This window comes from Pectinophora gossypiella, chromosome 19 (genome assembly GCF_024362695.1).
Source record: "Pectinophora gossypiella chromosome 19, ilPecGoss1.1, whole genome shotgun sequence".
NCBI classification, from domain to species: Eukaryota; Metazoa; Arthropoda; class Insecta; order Lepidoptera; family Gelechiidae; genus Pectinophora; species Pectinophora gossypiella.
Window position 1 is genome coordinate 1687788 of NC_065422.1, and position 15875 is coordinate 1703662.

Below are 15875 nucleotides of genomic sequence, written 5' to 3' on the forward strand. Positions count from 1 at the left end.
ACAAAATTCATGATTTTTTTTCAATTCTATACTTTTGCGATGGAAAATACCACTTGATATTAAATCAGAATAATGAGCTGAACCACCCCTCTCAGTATTGGTTACGATGTCACTTACATCCCGTACAAATATGTACAGGTAGCCTAACAAGTGCGTATGATTGTTAGTGACACCGTAACAAATACCTAAATTATACGTAACAAATACCAAATAGAATTTCCTGTCGGAAAATTCATGACTTTAGTGTCTTTTTTATTATTTGCAGTTCCATAATTTTACGACAGGAAAGTCCATTTGATGTCAACTTAGAATCATGGTCTGAATCATTCCTCAAAGTTTTCGTTACGATGTCACTAACACCTTTTTTTTTGACGTAACTTATTGTAGATTAGCCAACTACTTGGCCGGAGCGCTAACACCCTGTATATACATTACTAACACCCACTAACATCCTGTATGTACATTACTAGGCTTATAAGAGACATACGTAATCCCCCGTGGTCCATAAAGACATAAAGCCAAGTCATCAGAAAACATATTGCAGTTACTTTTGTCTTAATGCAAATAAGGTAAGCCCATCATGCTTCGAGCGTCCATCTTCATATTCTGACGACGTGATCACTCAATCAACTTGCTTTGGACATGAAAAAAAACATAAACAGCCTATATACGTCCCACTGAGCACAGGCCTCCCCTCCATCAACCGGATGGAGCATACTCCACCACGCTGTCTCAATGGCGGGTTGGTGCGGCATATGGACGAAGAACCCGGGACCAACGGCTTAACGTGCCTTCCGAAGCACGGAATCATCTTATTTTTTTCGGACAACCAAGTGATTCAGCCTGCAATGTGATCTTGATCGTGATCTTGTCGCTTTGAACATCACACATTATGTAGAACGAACAATAAAACGTATAAATTCTCATTAGTATAAAATAGAAATATTTTATTACAAAAGAACGCCACACACACACAGAATGACATCATTAAAAAAAATCACAAAACAATTACAAAAAAACAACACGGTCAGGTGGTGGTGGACGTCCTGAGATAAAAGGGCCTAACTCAGCACAAGTCGCGGCGTGAACCACTACGCTGATATTATGTGGACCTTGTTGGGTCCACAAATCCTGTCGGTTGTTGCATTATCCGGTGTTGGTATACTCTTTTGGCACCGAGGGTGTGCTACCGCCAAAGGATGGTATCGTAGTACCGAACAGAGCATAGTACGCTAGCCACAAGTTGGTAATGTGACTAGGAATCGACGATCCAACAATGTTATGATGGAAGTTATGTATATACGTCACGTTGAGTAAACTTTAATAGCGCGTTTCAGGCGTTATCAAATGGTAGCGCCATCTGTTGCATGTTGGCGGAATTAGCTGGTCAACTAGTTGGGTTCGCCACACTCTCTTCTGTGATTTAACAACTAAATATATTTTCCCTTGTTCCAGAATGTTCTACATGTCGATCCCCGTCTGCTTCCTGGTCATCGGCGCGGCCCTGTGCGCCCCGGAGCGTTTGCAGCACGAACGTGACCCAGGAGATGCGCGTGATTCGCACGAAACTGACCCCCTGCACGTAACTGACCCCGAGCACAGAACTGACTCAATGCACATCGTGCCACTAGAGAAACGGTCGCCGCACTATGATTTCGGGCTTGGAAAGAGAGCGTATAGCTACGTTTCGGAGTATAAGAGGCTGCCTGTCTACAACTTTGGATTGGGGAAGAGGTAAGATGATCTTCTCTCTCGTGTGGGTTGTGAGATGAATGACCGACTTTATCAACCCTGGTATCAGAGTTATTGAGCTGCTAAAGGCCCCTGACCTGGCTCATGTGACGACTAATACTTACTTAAGCAAACAGGAGCGGTGACAGATATCTTAACATGCTCTTCGAAGCAACGGATCTTCTTACTTTCGGGCAATCGGGTGATCACTCTGCAATCGAACCCGGACCTCTAGATCGTGAACCCAGCGCTCTAACCACTAGACTAAGGAGGCTGTTGGGGAAAAAATATATTATTAGGTACACCTTATTTATCAAAACTGATTGTTCACAAACAATGCGAAATAAGGTATCGGTGAAGTTAGAACTCATTTATATGAGTCACATAATACCAATTAGATAAGTACTAAAATTAATTATTAGCGTAAACAAGTAATTACAGAATTTATAGTAAATAAGATTTAGGACATCAAAAGGAAGAATTATGAGAATCGATAATGGTTCTGACTACATAGACTCAAAATTACAATTACTCTTGACACAAAATCTTAAGATGGATATTATGAATTCTGTACTGAAAAGTATCGGCGCTCAAAGGACGTAATTATATACGAGACCCTGACCACCATAGCCATAGAGGCTGCCAATCAGCTCCAGCCCAGCCGACGCGGTCGACGATTTCCCATATTCAGCGCTTATCGCTATCGACCCACTAGGATCGATTAATTCTTTCAAATATATTCCTCTCAGACGACGCCCTGAGCCAAGGGTCGCGCCCGACTGGGCCACCCTCAGTCCCTGTCTTAAATTTGGTACCGGATGAGAGCCCTTAGCGCTCTCCATTGTCCGGCCAAGTAGTTAATGCCATTTGCCGCCAATCTACAATAAGTCATGTGAAAGGTGTGAAAGGAAGACATTATGGATATATAGATCAAGTGTTTGGCATCGAGGATATGCTGCGAAACAGAGAATAGTACCCCGCCAGCCACAAGTTGGTAGTGTGACTAGGGATCCACGATCCTACAGTGGTATATTGGAAGTTGTATATATGCGTCACGCTGTGAAAACTTCGATAGCGCGTTTCAGGACTGCATTATTGAATGGTGGCGCCATCTGTTGCATATGGGCGGAACTAGCTAGTCAACTAGTTAGGTTCGCCACAAGGGTATCTCTGTATTATTTGACATTGACTTCGATATTGTCCCCAGGTCAAGGCCGTACTCCTTCGGCCTCGGCAAGCGGTCAGTGGACGAGGAGCAGTCTGAAGAGCAGTACCCGAGCGACATCGATCAAGACGCCTTGGCTGAATTCTTCGACCAGTACGATGACTCGCCAGGTCAGTATTATGCTTTTAAAATACATATACTTCTCTCGTGTGAGTTATGAGAGCAATGACTGACCACATCAACCCTGAGAGTTACTTTATATACTACGGCCTCCGTGGTCCAGTGGTTGAGCGTTGGGCTCACGATCCAGAGGTTCCGGGTTCGAATCCCGGTGGGGACATGTCACAAAAATCACTATGTGATCCCTTATTTGGTTAGGACACTACAGGCTGATCACTTCATCGTCCGAAAGTAAGATGATGCGTGCTTCGGTAGGCACGTTAAGTCGTTGGTCCCAGTTACCAGGTACTTACTGATGTAAGTGAGTAATCGTTACATGAGCCACGTCAGGGGCATTTGGCGGCTCAATAACCCTGAGACCAGAGTTGTGAGGTGAATTAGCAACCTCACAACCCACACGATAAACGATTTGAAGGATAATCATTTCTTTCTTACTTTTATAGTGTACGAGAAACGCGCTCGGCCCTACAGCTTCGGTTTGGGGAAGCGCTTCGCTGATGATGTTGAACTGTCGGAAGACAAGCGGGCGAGAGCATACGACTTCGGCTTAGGAAAACGGCTACCACTGTACAACTTTGGCCTGGGCAAACGAGCTAGGAATTACAACTTTGGCCTTGGCAAACGGCTAAGCAGCAAGTTCAACTTCGGCCTAGGAAAACGGGAACGGGACATGCATCGGTTTAACTTTGGACTTGGGAAGAGGTCCGCGGATGATCTGGACGACAGCGAAAATACCGGAGTTTGAATCATTTACTTTTGTGTTTCCCGGAGAGAGCTAAAGTTGAACAATACTTCGAATTCCCGTTATTCCGTTTTTTTATTTTGGTCCCCTGCAAAAAGCGTCTACGGGAAAAGAATTCGCGCTGTTTTAATTCAAAGTGTGACTCGCTCACAGTTCTTTATAAAAACATGTCTTTATTCCTTCCGCCTCTACTGTGCTTTTGCAAAACATTTTCGACTAAGACCTTTAGTTAATTAAGGATTCTCTTGTGAAATACCCAGCCAATTTTCACAAGACAATCATGCACAAATTCACTCCTTTTTTAAACTCTTTTTTTTATATTTACTGAATTTATTATTTACAATTTATATTTTTTAAACCATAAATCCCTTAACTCTATTTTAGCTCTCTCCAAAGTTTATATTTTACTCCTCTAAAACTCGGACTGTTAATAAATTAATCATTCTCTAAGCTGTATAAGTAGATAAACATCGTAATTCTAAAGAACAAAATATTTTTATGATATATAACAGTATTTTCCATCTTAATAAAAATGAAAAATCCAAATTGTATCGACCTTTGAATCACTGAAACTCGACGTCAAATTAAAATTAATAATTATTTTAAGTTGAATTCTGTAAATTATTGTTATAAATGTAGTTATTTATGTAAAAGATAGTAACATAGTAATTAACTTATAAAAAGTTCATAAGATTGTAATGTTATGGAGTTACGATTCTAAATAAATTAAATAATAAAATAAAGAGCATTTATTTCTAGTATATTATTTCTAATGACTAACTAAATAAAAATAATAAACATAAAAAAATTAAAAATGTTCGATAAATACCTTACTTACCTACCTACTTTTTACTTTTAATTATTTTACAGATCTAATTATTTTTCTATAAAAAAGAATATATTGCAAGCTAAAGTTTATCAGAATTCAAAAATATTTTGTAATATATACCTATTGGCCCAGTACAGTAGGGTCGTTAATTTCTTTCAAATATAATCCTCTCAGAAGTCGCCCTGAGCCGAGGTTCGCGCCCAACTGAGCACCCTCAGGCCTGCCGTCTTAAATTTCGTAACAGGTGAAAGCTATTTGCGTTCTCCATTTGGCCGGCCAAGTAGTGAATGCCATATGCGGAAACTTTACAATAAGTCACGTCATAATAAAAGACATTTCGTAAAAAGTATCTTATTTATCCTCTTGCATATTATAACGTAGGTACTAATATTATAACTCACCGCTAATTCACCGCAAATTGTAACATATTATAAGCTCACGACTATATCCCAATTGGGGTAGTCAGAAGTACATCCATCGCAAGATGAACTAAGTATCCACACCTCACCGAGCGATCTGTTAGACCAACGTGATAGGTGGTGACTAGTGATGTTCCAAATATCCGTATCCGTATCCGCGGATATCCGAGATAAAAGAAAAATCCGTATCCGTATCCGTGTCCGTTACTTTTCACGCGGATCTTTTTCAGGTGATTAAGTAGAATTATTAAATAAAAAACTATAAAATTCCATTCAGATTATTTTACCATAACCAAAACAAAAGTACTACCCACGCAATGCAAGTTAAAACGTGTCCCGCCTGACGTCAATTATCGTTTCAGAATCGAGGGCGCCGACACCAATCGAATAATATCGAATGAGAAAATAAAGATCCGTATCCGTATCCGCGGATCTTTACACTAAATATCCGTATTCAGATCCGTATCCGCGGATATACATTTTTAACGATCCGGCACATCACTAGTGGTGACATGGTATAATAAAACAACAAGGTATGAAAAGCCGCCATTGCTAGTCTTTTGATGACGTAAGTGTTACATGAGTGTTACCATTAAAATGGTATCTCCAACATTCTAAGGACTTAAATTTTATTATTAAAAATTAAGCGAATTACTGACGAATGTACTTAATTACTGTCATTTGACACATATATATATATAATGGTGCTAATTCCTGTAAATACCATCTAATTTTATTTTAAGTTATATCTGTCCTTTTCTTATCCGCCGAAAAGGAAAGGGACGGGTAATCGACAAGCATAAAATTTATGGAACACACGTCAATTTTAAGCACAAATCTAAACCAACCGTCTAAAAATTTTACGTCAGTCAATAACCCGACACATTAATTTACTCATTCTTTCTAAAATTAAGAGCTGTGAATCATCCGTCCCTTTCCTTTTCGACGGATACGAAAATGACGGATATAACCTAAAATAAAATTAGGCGGTGTCTGCAGGAATCGGGGCCAATCTTTTACTAAAACTTTGAAATATCCTTGCAAAGTAAATTGAAAACATTATATATATAATTTATTTTTTACAAAATGACACCGGAGGGTGAGATGACGTCAGTGCGGCTAACTTTGAAATGTTAGCTGTCAGTTTTGAGCATAACTTGTTTTATTATACCATAGGTGGTGAGCCGTATCGCCATCCTTAATAAATACTTGAGCCAACGCAACTGTATTAGTGAAAACCGGGAATTGTTTGGCCGTAAATTCATAGTTCAGTGAAACTTTAACTATGATTGATTTATTGCGAGGAAGGCTTTAACCACAAGCTGCGCGATGGATTACAAATTCAATAACCGTCCATCCTTGATGAGACTATTAAAAATTATAAGTTGGTGATAATGATGACAAATCACCTAATTAGATTTTTTATCGTACAGGACATCACTAATTCCAGAGCCACGCTATCGTCGGTGTAACATTCTTCATGCTACTTTTTTAGGGAAAAATAGGGCAGTGGTTTTCCTCTTGCCTTCTGCCCCGCAGTACTCTGTCTGAAGCGATTGGGATGGCGCCCAGAGTAGTCTATTTCAAAGCCGTACTAGGACTTCTGTCCTCCGCCTCTGAAGAGTACTGACAGTTACTGCTGCCCTCTGTCAGGTTCCAGGTTACAGTCCTAGTGACTTGCCCCTTCAGTCCGTTGCCGTACCGATGGCTCCCATATCCGCCTCTGCAATCGTTGAGGTCTTCACCCGTATCCCTGGGCAATACCCCGTAGGTCTGGGTCCTTATCCGAACTCAGTCACCATCTCACTCCGGCCTACTGAGTAAGAGGCATTATGCACCGTACAGATACATAATACTAAACATATACCCTTCTGCCTACCCTCTTGGGGATACATGCGTGATGCTATGTATGTATTCCGTGCTGCGGAAGGCACCTTAAGCCGTCTGTCCCAGGGTACTAGCTCAAACACCCCTAAAAAGCCGCACTGGAAGAGAGTGTTGGAGTATGCTCCATACCTCCTCCGGTTGATTGAAGGCTGGCCTGTGCCCAGCAGTGGGACGTATAAAGGCTGTTAATGTTATTTTTAAAAGAATCGTAACTCCATAAATACATAACTAATGTCAAATACTGTAAGTTTCTTAAGACTTAAAATAATGTGTTGTTTCAATATAACCATTAAATATACAAGAAAAATCGAATTACACAAATCATAGAGATGATTGCATTATTCTATGTTATTATTTAGTTTTCCTGAAAAAAAGAACACCAAGCCGCAGTGGAGCAGCATGGTGGAGTATGCATAAAACCCCCTACGGTTGATTGAGGGGAAGCCTGGGCCAGCAGTGGGACGAATATTAGCAATTTATGTTTATTTTTAAATCAGCTCCATTTCTCTTCGGAACAGCGCTCTCAGACAACGCCATATCTATTCTATACAGGGTGTTAGTGACATCGTAACGAATACTGAGGGGGATGATTCCACTTGATATCAACTCAGAATCATAGTCTGAATCATCCCTCAAAGTTTTCGTTACGATGTCACTAACACCCTGTATAGAATAAACAAGAAACATAAAATGGACACTCCCTGCCCCGCACCAACACGAGCGTGGAGCTAGCTTGATTTACCTCACACCCCCGATCGTCTCTTCTGTCGTGTGGGTTGTGAGGTGGATCACCAAAGTCATCAACACTGGTGTCAGAGTTACCATTGAGCCGCCAAAGGCCCCTGACATGCGCATGTAACAACTACTCACTTACATCAGTAAATAGTAGCCGGGACCAACGGCTTAACGTGCCTTCCGAAGCACGGATCATCTTACTTTCGGACAAACAGGTGATCAGTCTGTAATGTCCTAACCAAACTAGAATAAAGTGATTTTTGTGATATCTCCACCGGGATGCGAACCCGAGGCCTCCTGATCGTGAGTCCAACGCTCAACCACTGGACCATAGAGGCCGTTATGAAATGAAAACTAACAAGTATCCTACAAACGATATGTCTACAAAAGAGGTAATTTGAAACTTCAATCTTGAAGTAACAGACGAAGGAAAATTAATTAATTAATCAGTAAAGTCAGGTACAAAAATAATTGGACTTTATGATTGACACTTTAAAGGGAATATTTTATAACAGCAAAGTTGCTAAGTACTCACCTATATTTCGCAATATCACGTTCGCCAGAAAGTTTTTAATTTAAAATAGTTGTTTAAGACCAACTTCACTTAAGTCAGATACTTAATGACGAAACTATTATAAATACATATATATATATATTAGGGTGGTTATTTATGTTTTACACTGATTGCGCTATACGTACGGTCACGAGCATTAATATGTATACACTGTGGTACCATGTCACATTAACTTTTTTGACAAATTGAACTGTAAGTCTCACCAAATGTCAAATATGTTAGTGCGACAGAGTCCTAAAGTGGGTACATTATATTGCTCATGACTGTACGCCATTTAGGTAGTGAATTAAAACTGGCTAGGGTCCCAACACCGTGAATTCAGTCTTTCTTTCCCCTTTTTTTTAATTTGCGCAGTACTCTTGTGCGATCTATGTCTACCTCCTAATGTCATCCGACCACCGGGCTGGTGGTCTGCCTCGATATCGCATACCATCCCTTGGTCATCATTCAGTAACAGCCATAGTCCATCTGTTGTCTTCCCTTCTTGCCAAGTGTCCTCTTCACTTAAGCCTAGCGATTCGTATACCTACATCTTCGACTTTAGTGCGTTGGCGAATTTCGACGTTCGGTATACGATCTACCAGATGGATGCTTAACATAGCGCGCTCCATAGACCGTTGTGGGATTTACTCAGTTTATATTATCTGACATATAATTTATTATACCGTGTATGCTGCAGAAATTATTTTCAAAAATAGAACAGGGGAGCGTCCGAACTTGCAGCAATGAGTTATTAATTTATCTTAACTGCAGTTTTCACTAACACAGTTGGCTCAACCATTATAGACGGTGATACGACTCACCACCTATCACGTTGGTCTAACACAAAGCTCTGTGAGGTTCGGGTAGTCAGTTCATCCAGCGATGCGTGTACCTCTGGTTATTTTCCTTGAGATTTATACCGTCATCAAACGTCAAAAGTTATCCCAATTGTCTCTACCTTCTAAAAAATAATTATACTTATTGAAATTACATAAAAAATATTTCAAGAATTCACCCATATATCTGCCTGTGAGGATTACATTGTGTCAAAATGACAGATGTATTAAGGCTACTGAACATATATCCATTGTCTATTTTAGACGTAAATCAATGTTGAACAGAAAGATCGTAAAAATGATAAATCCATTTTTTTCTTACAAACCTGATCAATGTCAATGTCATTTTGAACTTAAATAAAGAATATCTTTTCTTAACCAAGTTGAATAATCGTCTTTTGTGGAAACATTTCGCAGATTTTTTTGGAAATTAACTTAATTTGACAGGACACGTAGTTATTCCTTATTCTATGACAGGACTAAAACTAGCTTTGTCTCTTTCTTATACGTATTGTAAGAGAAGGACAGAAGTTGTTTAAAAGTTGTCAAAGTTAGGTTATGTTTGTGTTCGACAGAATTAGGAACTTAAGCATCTTCAATATTTTTTTATTAAGTGCTATAAATTCGCGTGCTTTATGATCCCTAGTTTGGTTAGGATATAACGGTCTGATGGCAGACATGACGTCATTAATTTGGTATTTATTTTTTTGGCAGTGTAACTAGACTCCAGTGACTAAAGACCTCAAGTAGCGCACGTAAATGTCAACTAAAAATTGCTCAGCCGAGGCCGAGTCGTGGAGGAAGTTTCGAGTTAACACCTTAGAATTATAATAATGTAATAAGCCGTGGTAGCCCAGTTGGTAGAACGCTGCCTCTCACTTTGAGGTCGCAGGTTCGAATCCAGCACACCCCTGACACTTCATTTATACAACCTTGTTTTGCACAGACACTACACATTGACATAATCCTACAGGCATCTGTGCGTGTGACGTCAGACGCCGTACGATTCAAGTCTAAACTGCGGTCGATTGGTTGTAAACTTAGGTCAGGCGCTGGTGGGGAGTCATCATCACTAGCCCATTAACGTCCCCACTGCTGGGGCAAGGGCCTTCCCTATGGATGGATAGGGAGAGCGGATTGGTGGTTATTAACGACTGCTAATGCAGCCGGGACCAACGGCTTAACATGACTTCCGAAGCACGAATGAGCTCGAGATGATGGTGGGGAGTATTAGTCCTTATTCTATGGTCGCAGGCTCAAATCCAGCACAGGCCTAAAGCGAATTGAACCGGATTGTCGAATTTGTTTTCGAATTCATGTTTAGATAATCATAGGTTAATATAGCTCAGATATGGTCTTTGACAAAGGCTCAAAGGTCCAAACTTCAGGTCTGCCAGCGAGCAATGGAACGCAGCGTGTTGGGTGTGAAACGGACTGATCGTGTCAGAAACACCGTGCTGCGTTCTAAGACTCAAATTGCGGACGTGGTCCACGCAGGCGCCAAGTTGAAGTGGGATTGGGCAGGTCACGTCTGTCGGATGCCTAACGACCTGTGGGCTAAGATCACCACAGAATGGTCTCCGAATAAAGACAGACGCAGGCGCGGCAGACCGAGGCGGAGATGGCGCGACGACTTGGATGCTTACCTGGAAGGCTGGCCGAAGGAAGCACTGGAGAGAAAGTCCTGGAAGAAATGGAGGGCGGCCTTTGCCCAGCAGTGGGACACTTTAGGCTAGATAAGATAAGATAAGAAGTTTGGATCATAAAATATTATCACATGCTCAGCGGTGAAGGAAACATCGTTAGGAAAGGAAACCCACATTCCCGAGAAATGCATTTTCGGGGGTATGTGACCTAACCTGTATTGGGCTGGTTTTCCCTTCGCGGGTTAGGTCAGACAGGCAATCGCTTCTGTAAAAAACCGGACCTGTCAAATCTTCAAAACGGAATACGAGGGGGATGATGACCTTAGAATTTAATAATGTAAGTGACCCCACGAACACCGCTTAGCTGTACGCACCGCTACAAAACCCAGGTCGTGTGAGAATCAGCCAATTGGATTTGTACCAGGGAGCGTCGAGAGCAGTGATGCGCTGTTCCTGAGAATATTCCCACTTTGGGAACGTTCCTGGCAGTAAAAAGGCGCAAAACTTATGTAAAAACAGCATTGTTACCCAATCTATAGGCACAAACCACAAGAAACCAGACCAGACCAGAGTACAAGAAATAACAATTTGAAAAAGAAAAGCAGCCAGTGGCCTTACAATGAGGAACTTGAGGCGCTGTTCAGATTTAACGTGATAATCTTCTAAAATATATCAAAGGAGAAACTGACTGACTGACATATCAACGCACAGCCTAAACGGCTAAACGTGGGCACTTGAAATTTGGAAGGGACGTAGCTTAGGTACCGGAGAGGTGCACTAAGAAAGGAATTCCCGGAATTCCCACGGGAACGGGAATTAGCGAGAAAATCCTTTTGTATGAAAAATCTAAACCGCTTAAGTTAGACGCTTTAAATTTAGCATGCAGGTACCTTAGTTAACTTAAAGCTTAGTTGCAACAGGATATTGCAAAATTCCCACGGAAACGGGAGTTAGCGGAAAAAAACATTTGTATGAAAATATCGAAACCGCGTAAGATAGATGTTTTCAATCTAGCATGCATGCATACCTTAGTAAATATAAAGTTTAGGTACTTATGGCTGTATTTTGAAAAATGGGAGTTAGCGGGAAAAAAATTGTATGAAAAAATCTAAACTTCATAAGTTAGATGCTTAAAATTTCATATGCACTCTCACACACACAAATATCTCTCTTTTATAACACGCCACGCGGACGAAGTCGCGGGCAAAAGCTAGTTATCTATATTCTCATTGCTCGGGGTTCAAAAATATAATACAATGGCAGATGCATGATACAAAAAAGTAATTGTTGCTTGATATTTGGATCAGATACGTATAGATTTATGTTGCTTCCTATATTGCTTCTCTTTATTTTGATCAGAATAACAAAGGGTGGAAGATGTGTTGTGCCTGGGAGTAATAACAAGAGTCATCAGTTATATACAAAAACATAGATAAAAGATGCATTATGTCTGTTATCCGTGAAATTAGAAGGTTAAGCGAAGGCAAATAAACGTTAATAAACGTTTATTTAACGTTTATAATAAACGTTTCTTTCTTTCTTTCAAATCGGTACAGCGCCATCTATATTCTTTTTGGGGAACGTAGCCTGGAAAGTCCCTCATTAAAGAGTTTTTACAGCGGGAATATTCCCACTTTGGGAATATTCCCGGGAACGGCACATCACTAGTCTAAATCTAAATACCTACTTTGGGAATATTCGGGAATATTCCCACTTTTGGAATATTCTAGAATATTCCCACTTTGAATATATTTCCGGGAACGGCACATCTACTAGTCGAAGTCTAAATACCCACTTTGGGAATATTCGGAAATATTCCGACTTTGGGAATATTCCCGGGAACGTTAAGTGCACATCACTAGTCGAGCGTTAAGTGTAGTAACTACGGAATACGATTATTTAGGCTGTACCTACGTGCAGAGTTGTCATCACTTAGCTGAGTTCCAAAATGTAGTTTCAGCAGAGACTACTACGTTATTGCGATTACTGAACATGCGCAGTCGAACGCTCACGCCCGTAATCCCTCAAGGGGTGGGCAGAGGTGCAATTTATTAGAATACGAAATCCTACGGTCACTTTTGTACAGTCCACAAAGTACAGTCATGAGCTTGAATTCGAATTTGAATTTGACCATAACGACACTCGTCGAATTTGAATAAAGACTTTGTATAAAGCCTGTCCACTTAAGATAAGCGCCTTTTACCTTTTACCGTCCATCCATAAAATTTTGTAGAAATTGTAATAAATCCCTTCTCACAGTTTATTTTTCTCGTCTTTATGGAGGGTACTTTGTTGTCACTGTTATCCTGTGGTACACAGGCCTCTCAAACGGGGAGCGCCGATGCGAACTCCGTTATAACTCCCGGCAAACTTCTTGAGCATCGAGTGTCGTAGTGGGGGAAAGTTCGCGAACGTACACTTCCGTGCAAAAAAAATGAACTTTTGATTAATTTCTTAAGTTCATTAAAAAAAAACAATTATTATATTATTAAACCATGTAAATAAAACTAAACTTATATTATTATATAGTTTATTAAAACTTATATTATATTATTATATTTAATAAAAAACTAATCGTCAGGTAAGTATAATTCCTTCCATGAGGTTGAAACCAGCAATACCAGAGCTAGTGCTAGGTTTTGGATCTGTAGACATAGACCTCGTGCTAATAACTAATTCTTAAACTTAAACAAATGAGCAATAACAAAAAAAACTAACAAAAGAGCAATAACAAAAACGTGACAGTTTCACTGCACGCAAGTGTATTCGGGAGTCAAAGGGACGAAGACAAGAGTGCGCGGGGGAAGTATCGACTGATCTACCAATAGCCGGTCGATGCGGGACTCACCCGCCCCCGCGCCCCGTACCGCACCACCAAAGAGATCTAAAATTCAGTTGTGCGCAGTCAAGGTCGATGCTCAAGAAGTTTGCCGGGACCTATACTGAACTTACACCAATGCGTGTTGGCAATTTCAAAAAAGGAACGTCACGTCACTTTTTAAGAGAAAAACGTTTTGGCGGGAGTTCCGTCTGGGACTACGAAGAAAAAAACAAGTGAAGACGATTATTGTCGAGAGAAGTGAAAACTGAAAGACTAGTTGCTGAATTATTTTGTATTAATATTTCTTATTATAATTTGTAGTACCTAATAATATTTGGTTTCCGTAATAACAGTGATATTTGTGCTACATAACATTTACTGATTAAAACTGAGTATGTTACTAATATTTACGTTTTATTGTGGAGTTTGCTAACATGAGTTATGATTTTATGTGTCGCAAAAGTACGGAACTGAAAATAATAATAAAAATACACTAAAATTCTCAAGAATTTTCCTACAGCGAATTCCACTTGATATAACCCAGAATCATGGTTTGAATCATCTCTCAAAGTTTTCGTTACGATGTCACTAACACCTTGTATTTTTTTTTTACCTAAGTACCTATATATATTTTTTATCTGTATAACATCTTCTATAAAGTAAGGTTAGATAATTTGGCTCAAGTGAAATGGATTAAGAAGAATCAAATTACGGGTTACATGTCGACACATAAAATGGAATAACCCGCAAAGTATAATATGTAAAGTTGTAAGGGTGAGTCCCCACTGAAGCGGAGCGGAGCGAAATCGTGTAAAACCAAGTAAAGTAAAGCGAAAGGGAAAAAACGCTGTCCATCGGTCCGATTCAGTGGGGTCTCACGCTAACAACATTTTTTTTTATTTTTTTTATCTTTATTGAAATTGAACCCGATACCGACCGACCCCATCTGCGTGGTCGACGATTTCCCTCAATAAGCACTTATCGAGTATCGACCCACTAGGGTCGATTAATTCTTTCAAATATTTTTCCTTTCCGAGCCGAAGTTCGCGCCCAACACTCTCAGGCCTGTTGTCTTAAACGCTGTACCGAGTGAGGAGAGCCTTCAGCGCTCCCCATTTGTCCGGCCAAGTAGTTAATTCCATCTGCAGCAAATCTAAAAAGAGTCCCGTCCGAGTCAGATTTTTATTCGATTTTTTTCTCTTTGCCGATATAGTAGCAAAAGTTATTAGGAAGATTTTAAACAGCAACGATCCGCCGCGAGGAAAGTAGGAGGAGGTTGCAAAGTTATCCAGTTGCAATGCAGTCATTATTCAAAAAAAATATAATAATAATAATAAAAACAACAGCAACAACCTCCGTGGTCTAGTGATTAGAGCGTTAGACTCACGATCTGGAGGTCCGGGTTCGATTCCCGATGGGGACATTGTCGAAATCACTTGGTGAGATTGTCCTTTGTTTGGTAAGGACTTTTCAGGCTTGAATCACCTGATTGTCCGAAAAAGTAAGATGATTCCGTGCTTCGGAGGGCACGTTGAGCCGTTGGTCCCGGCTATTAGCCGTAAAAAAACACCTCCACCAACCCGCATTGGAGCAGCGTGGTTGGAGTATGCATACTTCCTCCGGTTGATTGAGGGGAGGCCTGTGCCCAGCAGTGGGACGTATATAGGCTGTTTATGTTATGTTAATAATAAAAAAGTTTATTTAGGTAAATATGAGGAGCTCGGTGGCGCAGCGGTTAACGCGCTCGGTCTGCGATTGTTGAAGCACAGATCATATAGTTGAAGTAAAGCAACTTTCGCAAAGGCCGGTCATAGGATGGGTGACCACAAAAAAGTTTTCATCTCGAGCTCCTCCGTGCTTCGGAAGGCACGTTAAGCCGTTGGTCCCGGCTGCATTAGCAGTCGTTAATAACCATCAATCCGCACTGGGCCCGCGTGGTGGTTTAAGGCCCGATCTCCCTATCCATCCATAGGGAAGGCCCGTGCCCCAGCAGTGGGGACGTTAATGGGCTGATGATGATTTAGGTAAAACCTACGACACACATATACATTTACAACTTTAAATTACACATATCCCCCGATCGTCGCTCACACTCGGCTCACACCTGGCAACCAGAATCCCCAAATACAGTCATCTGGAATAAGTAAGGAGTGCCGGCAGTGTCACTTGTCACTGTCAGTTGCAAAGGATTGCCCCAGAAAAGTGCCAGACAGTTTCACGACACTCTGACACTCGCGTCACCACTGTAATGACTTACCGCCCACGATCGGAAGACACGCGACAATCCAAATCTAGCATAGTGATTAGTTTTTAAAAGTTAATGTTAGG

General features: G+C 40.7%; 1 protein-coding gene and 1 long non-coding RNA gene across 12 annotated transcripts in view; one reads left to right on the forward strand and one right to left on the reverse strand.

Annotated features, from left to right (window-relative positions):
* LOC126375567 (helicostatins) overlaps positions 1 to 4454 on the forward strand; it is a 346624-nt gene extending 342170 nt beyond the window's left edge. For 10 of the 11 annotated variants that reach the window (XM_050022562.1, XM_050022563.1, XM_050022564.1 and 7 more), the window contains 3 exons: positions 1456 to 1734; positions 2939 to 3066; positions 3520 to 4453. In XM_050022562.1, coding sequence (XP_049878519.1) covers positions 1457 to 1734; positions 2939 to 3066; positions 3520 to 3821 — 708 coding nt within the window. In that variant the 5' untranslated portion in view covers position 1456 and the 3' untranslated portion in view covers positions 3822 to 4453. Of the gene's footprint in view, positions 1 to 1455; positions 1735 to 2938; positions 3067 to 3519 lie in introns of all 11 variants that reach the window. The other variant, XM_050022555.1, reaches the window with a different exon arrangement.
* Positions 1 to 15559, reverse strand: part of LOC126375618 (uncharacterized) — a 39543-nt gene extending 23984 nt beyond the window's left edge. The window contains exon 1 of the long non-coding RNA XR_007567629.1: positions 15372 to 15559. This is a non-coding gene — a long non-coding RNA (uncharacterized LOC126375618). The remainder of the gene's footprint in view (positions 1 to 15371) is intronic.
* Positions 15560 to 15875: the final 316 nt, after the last annotated feature.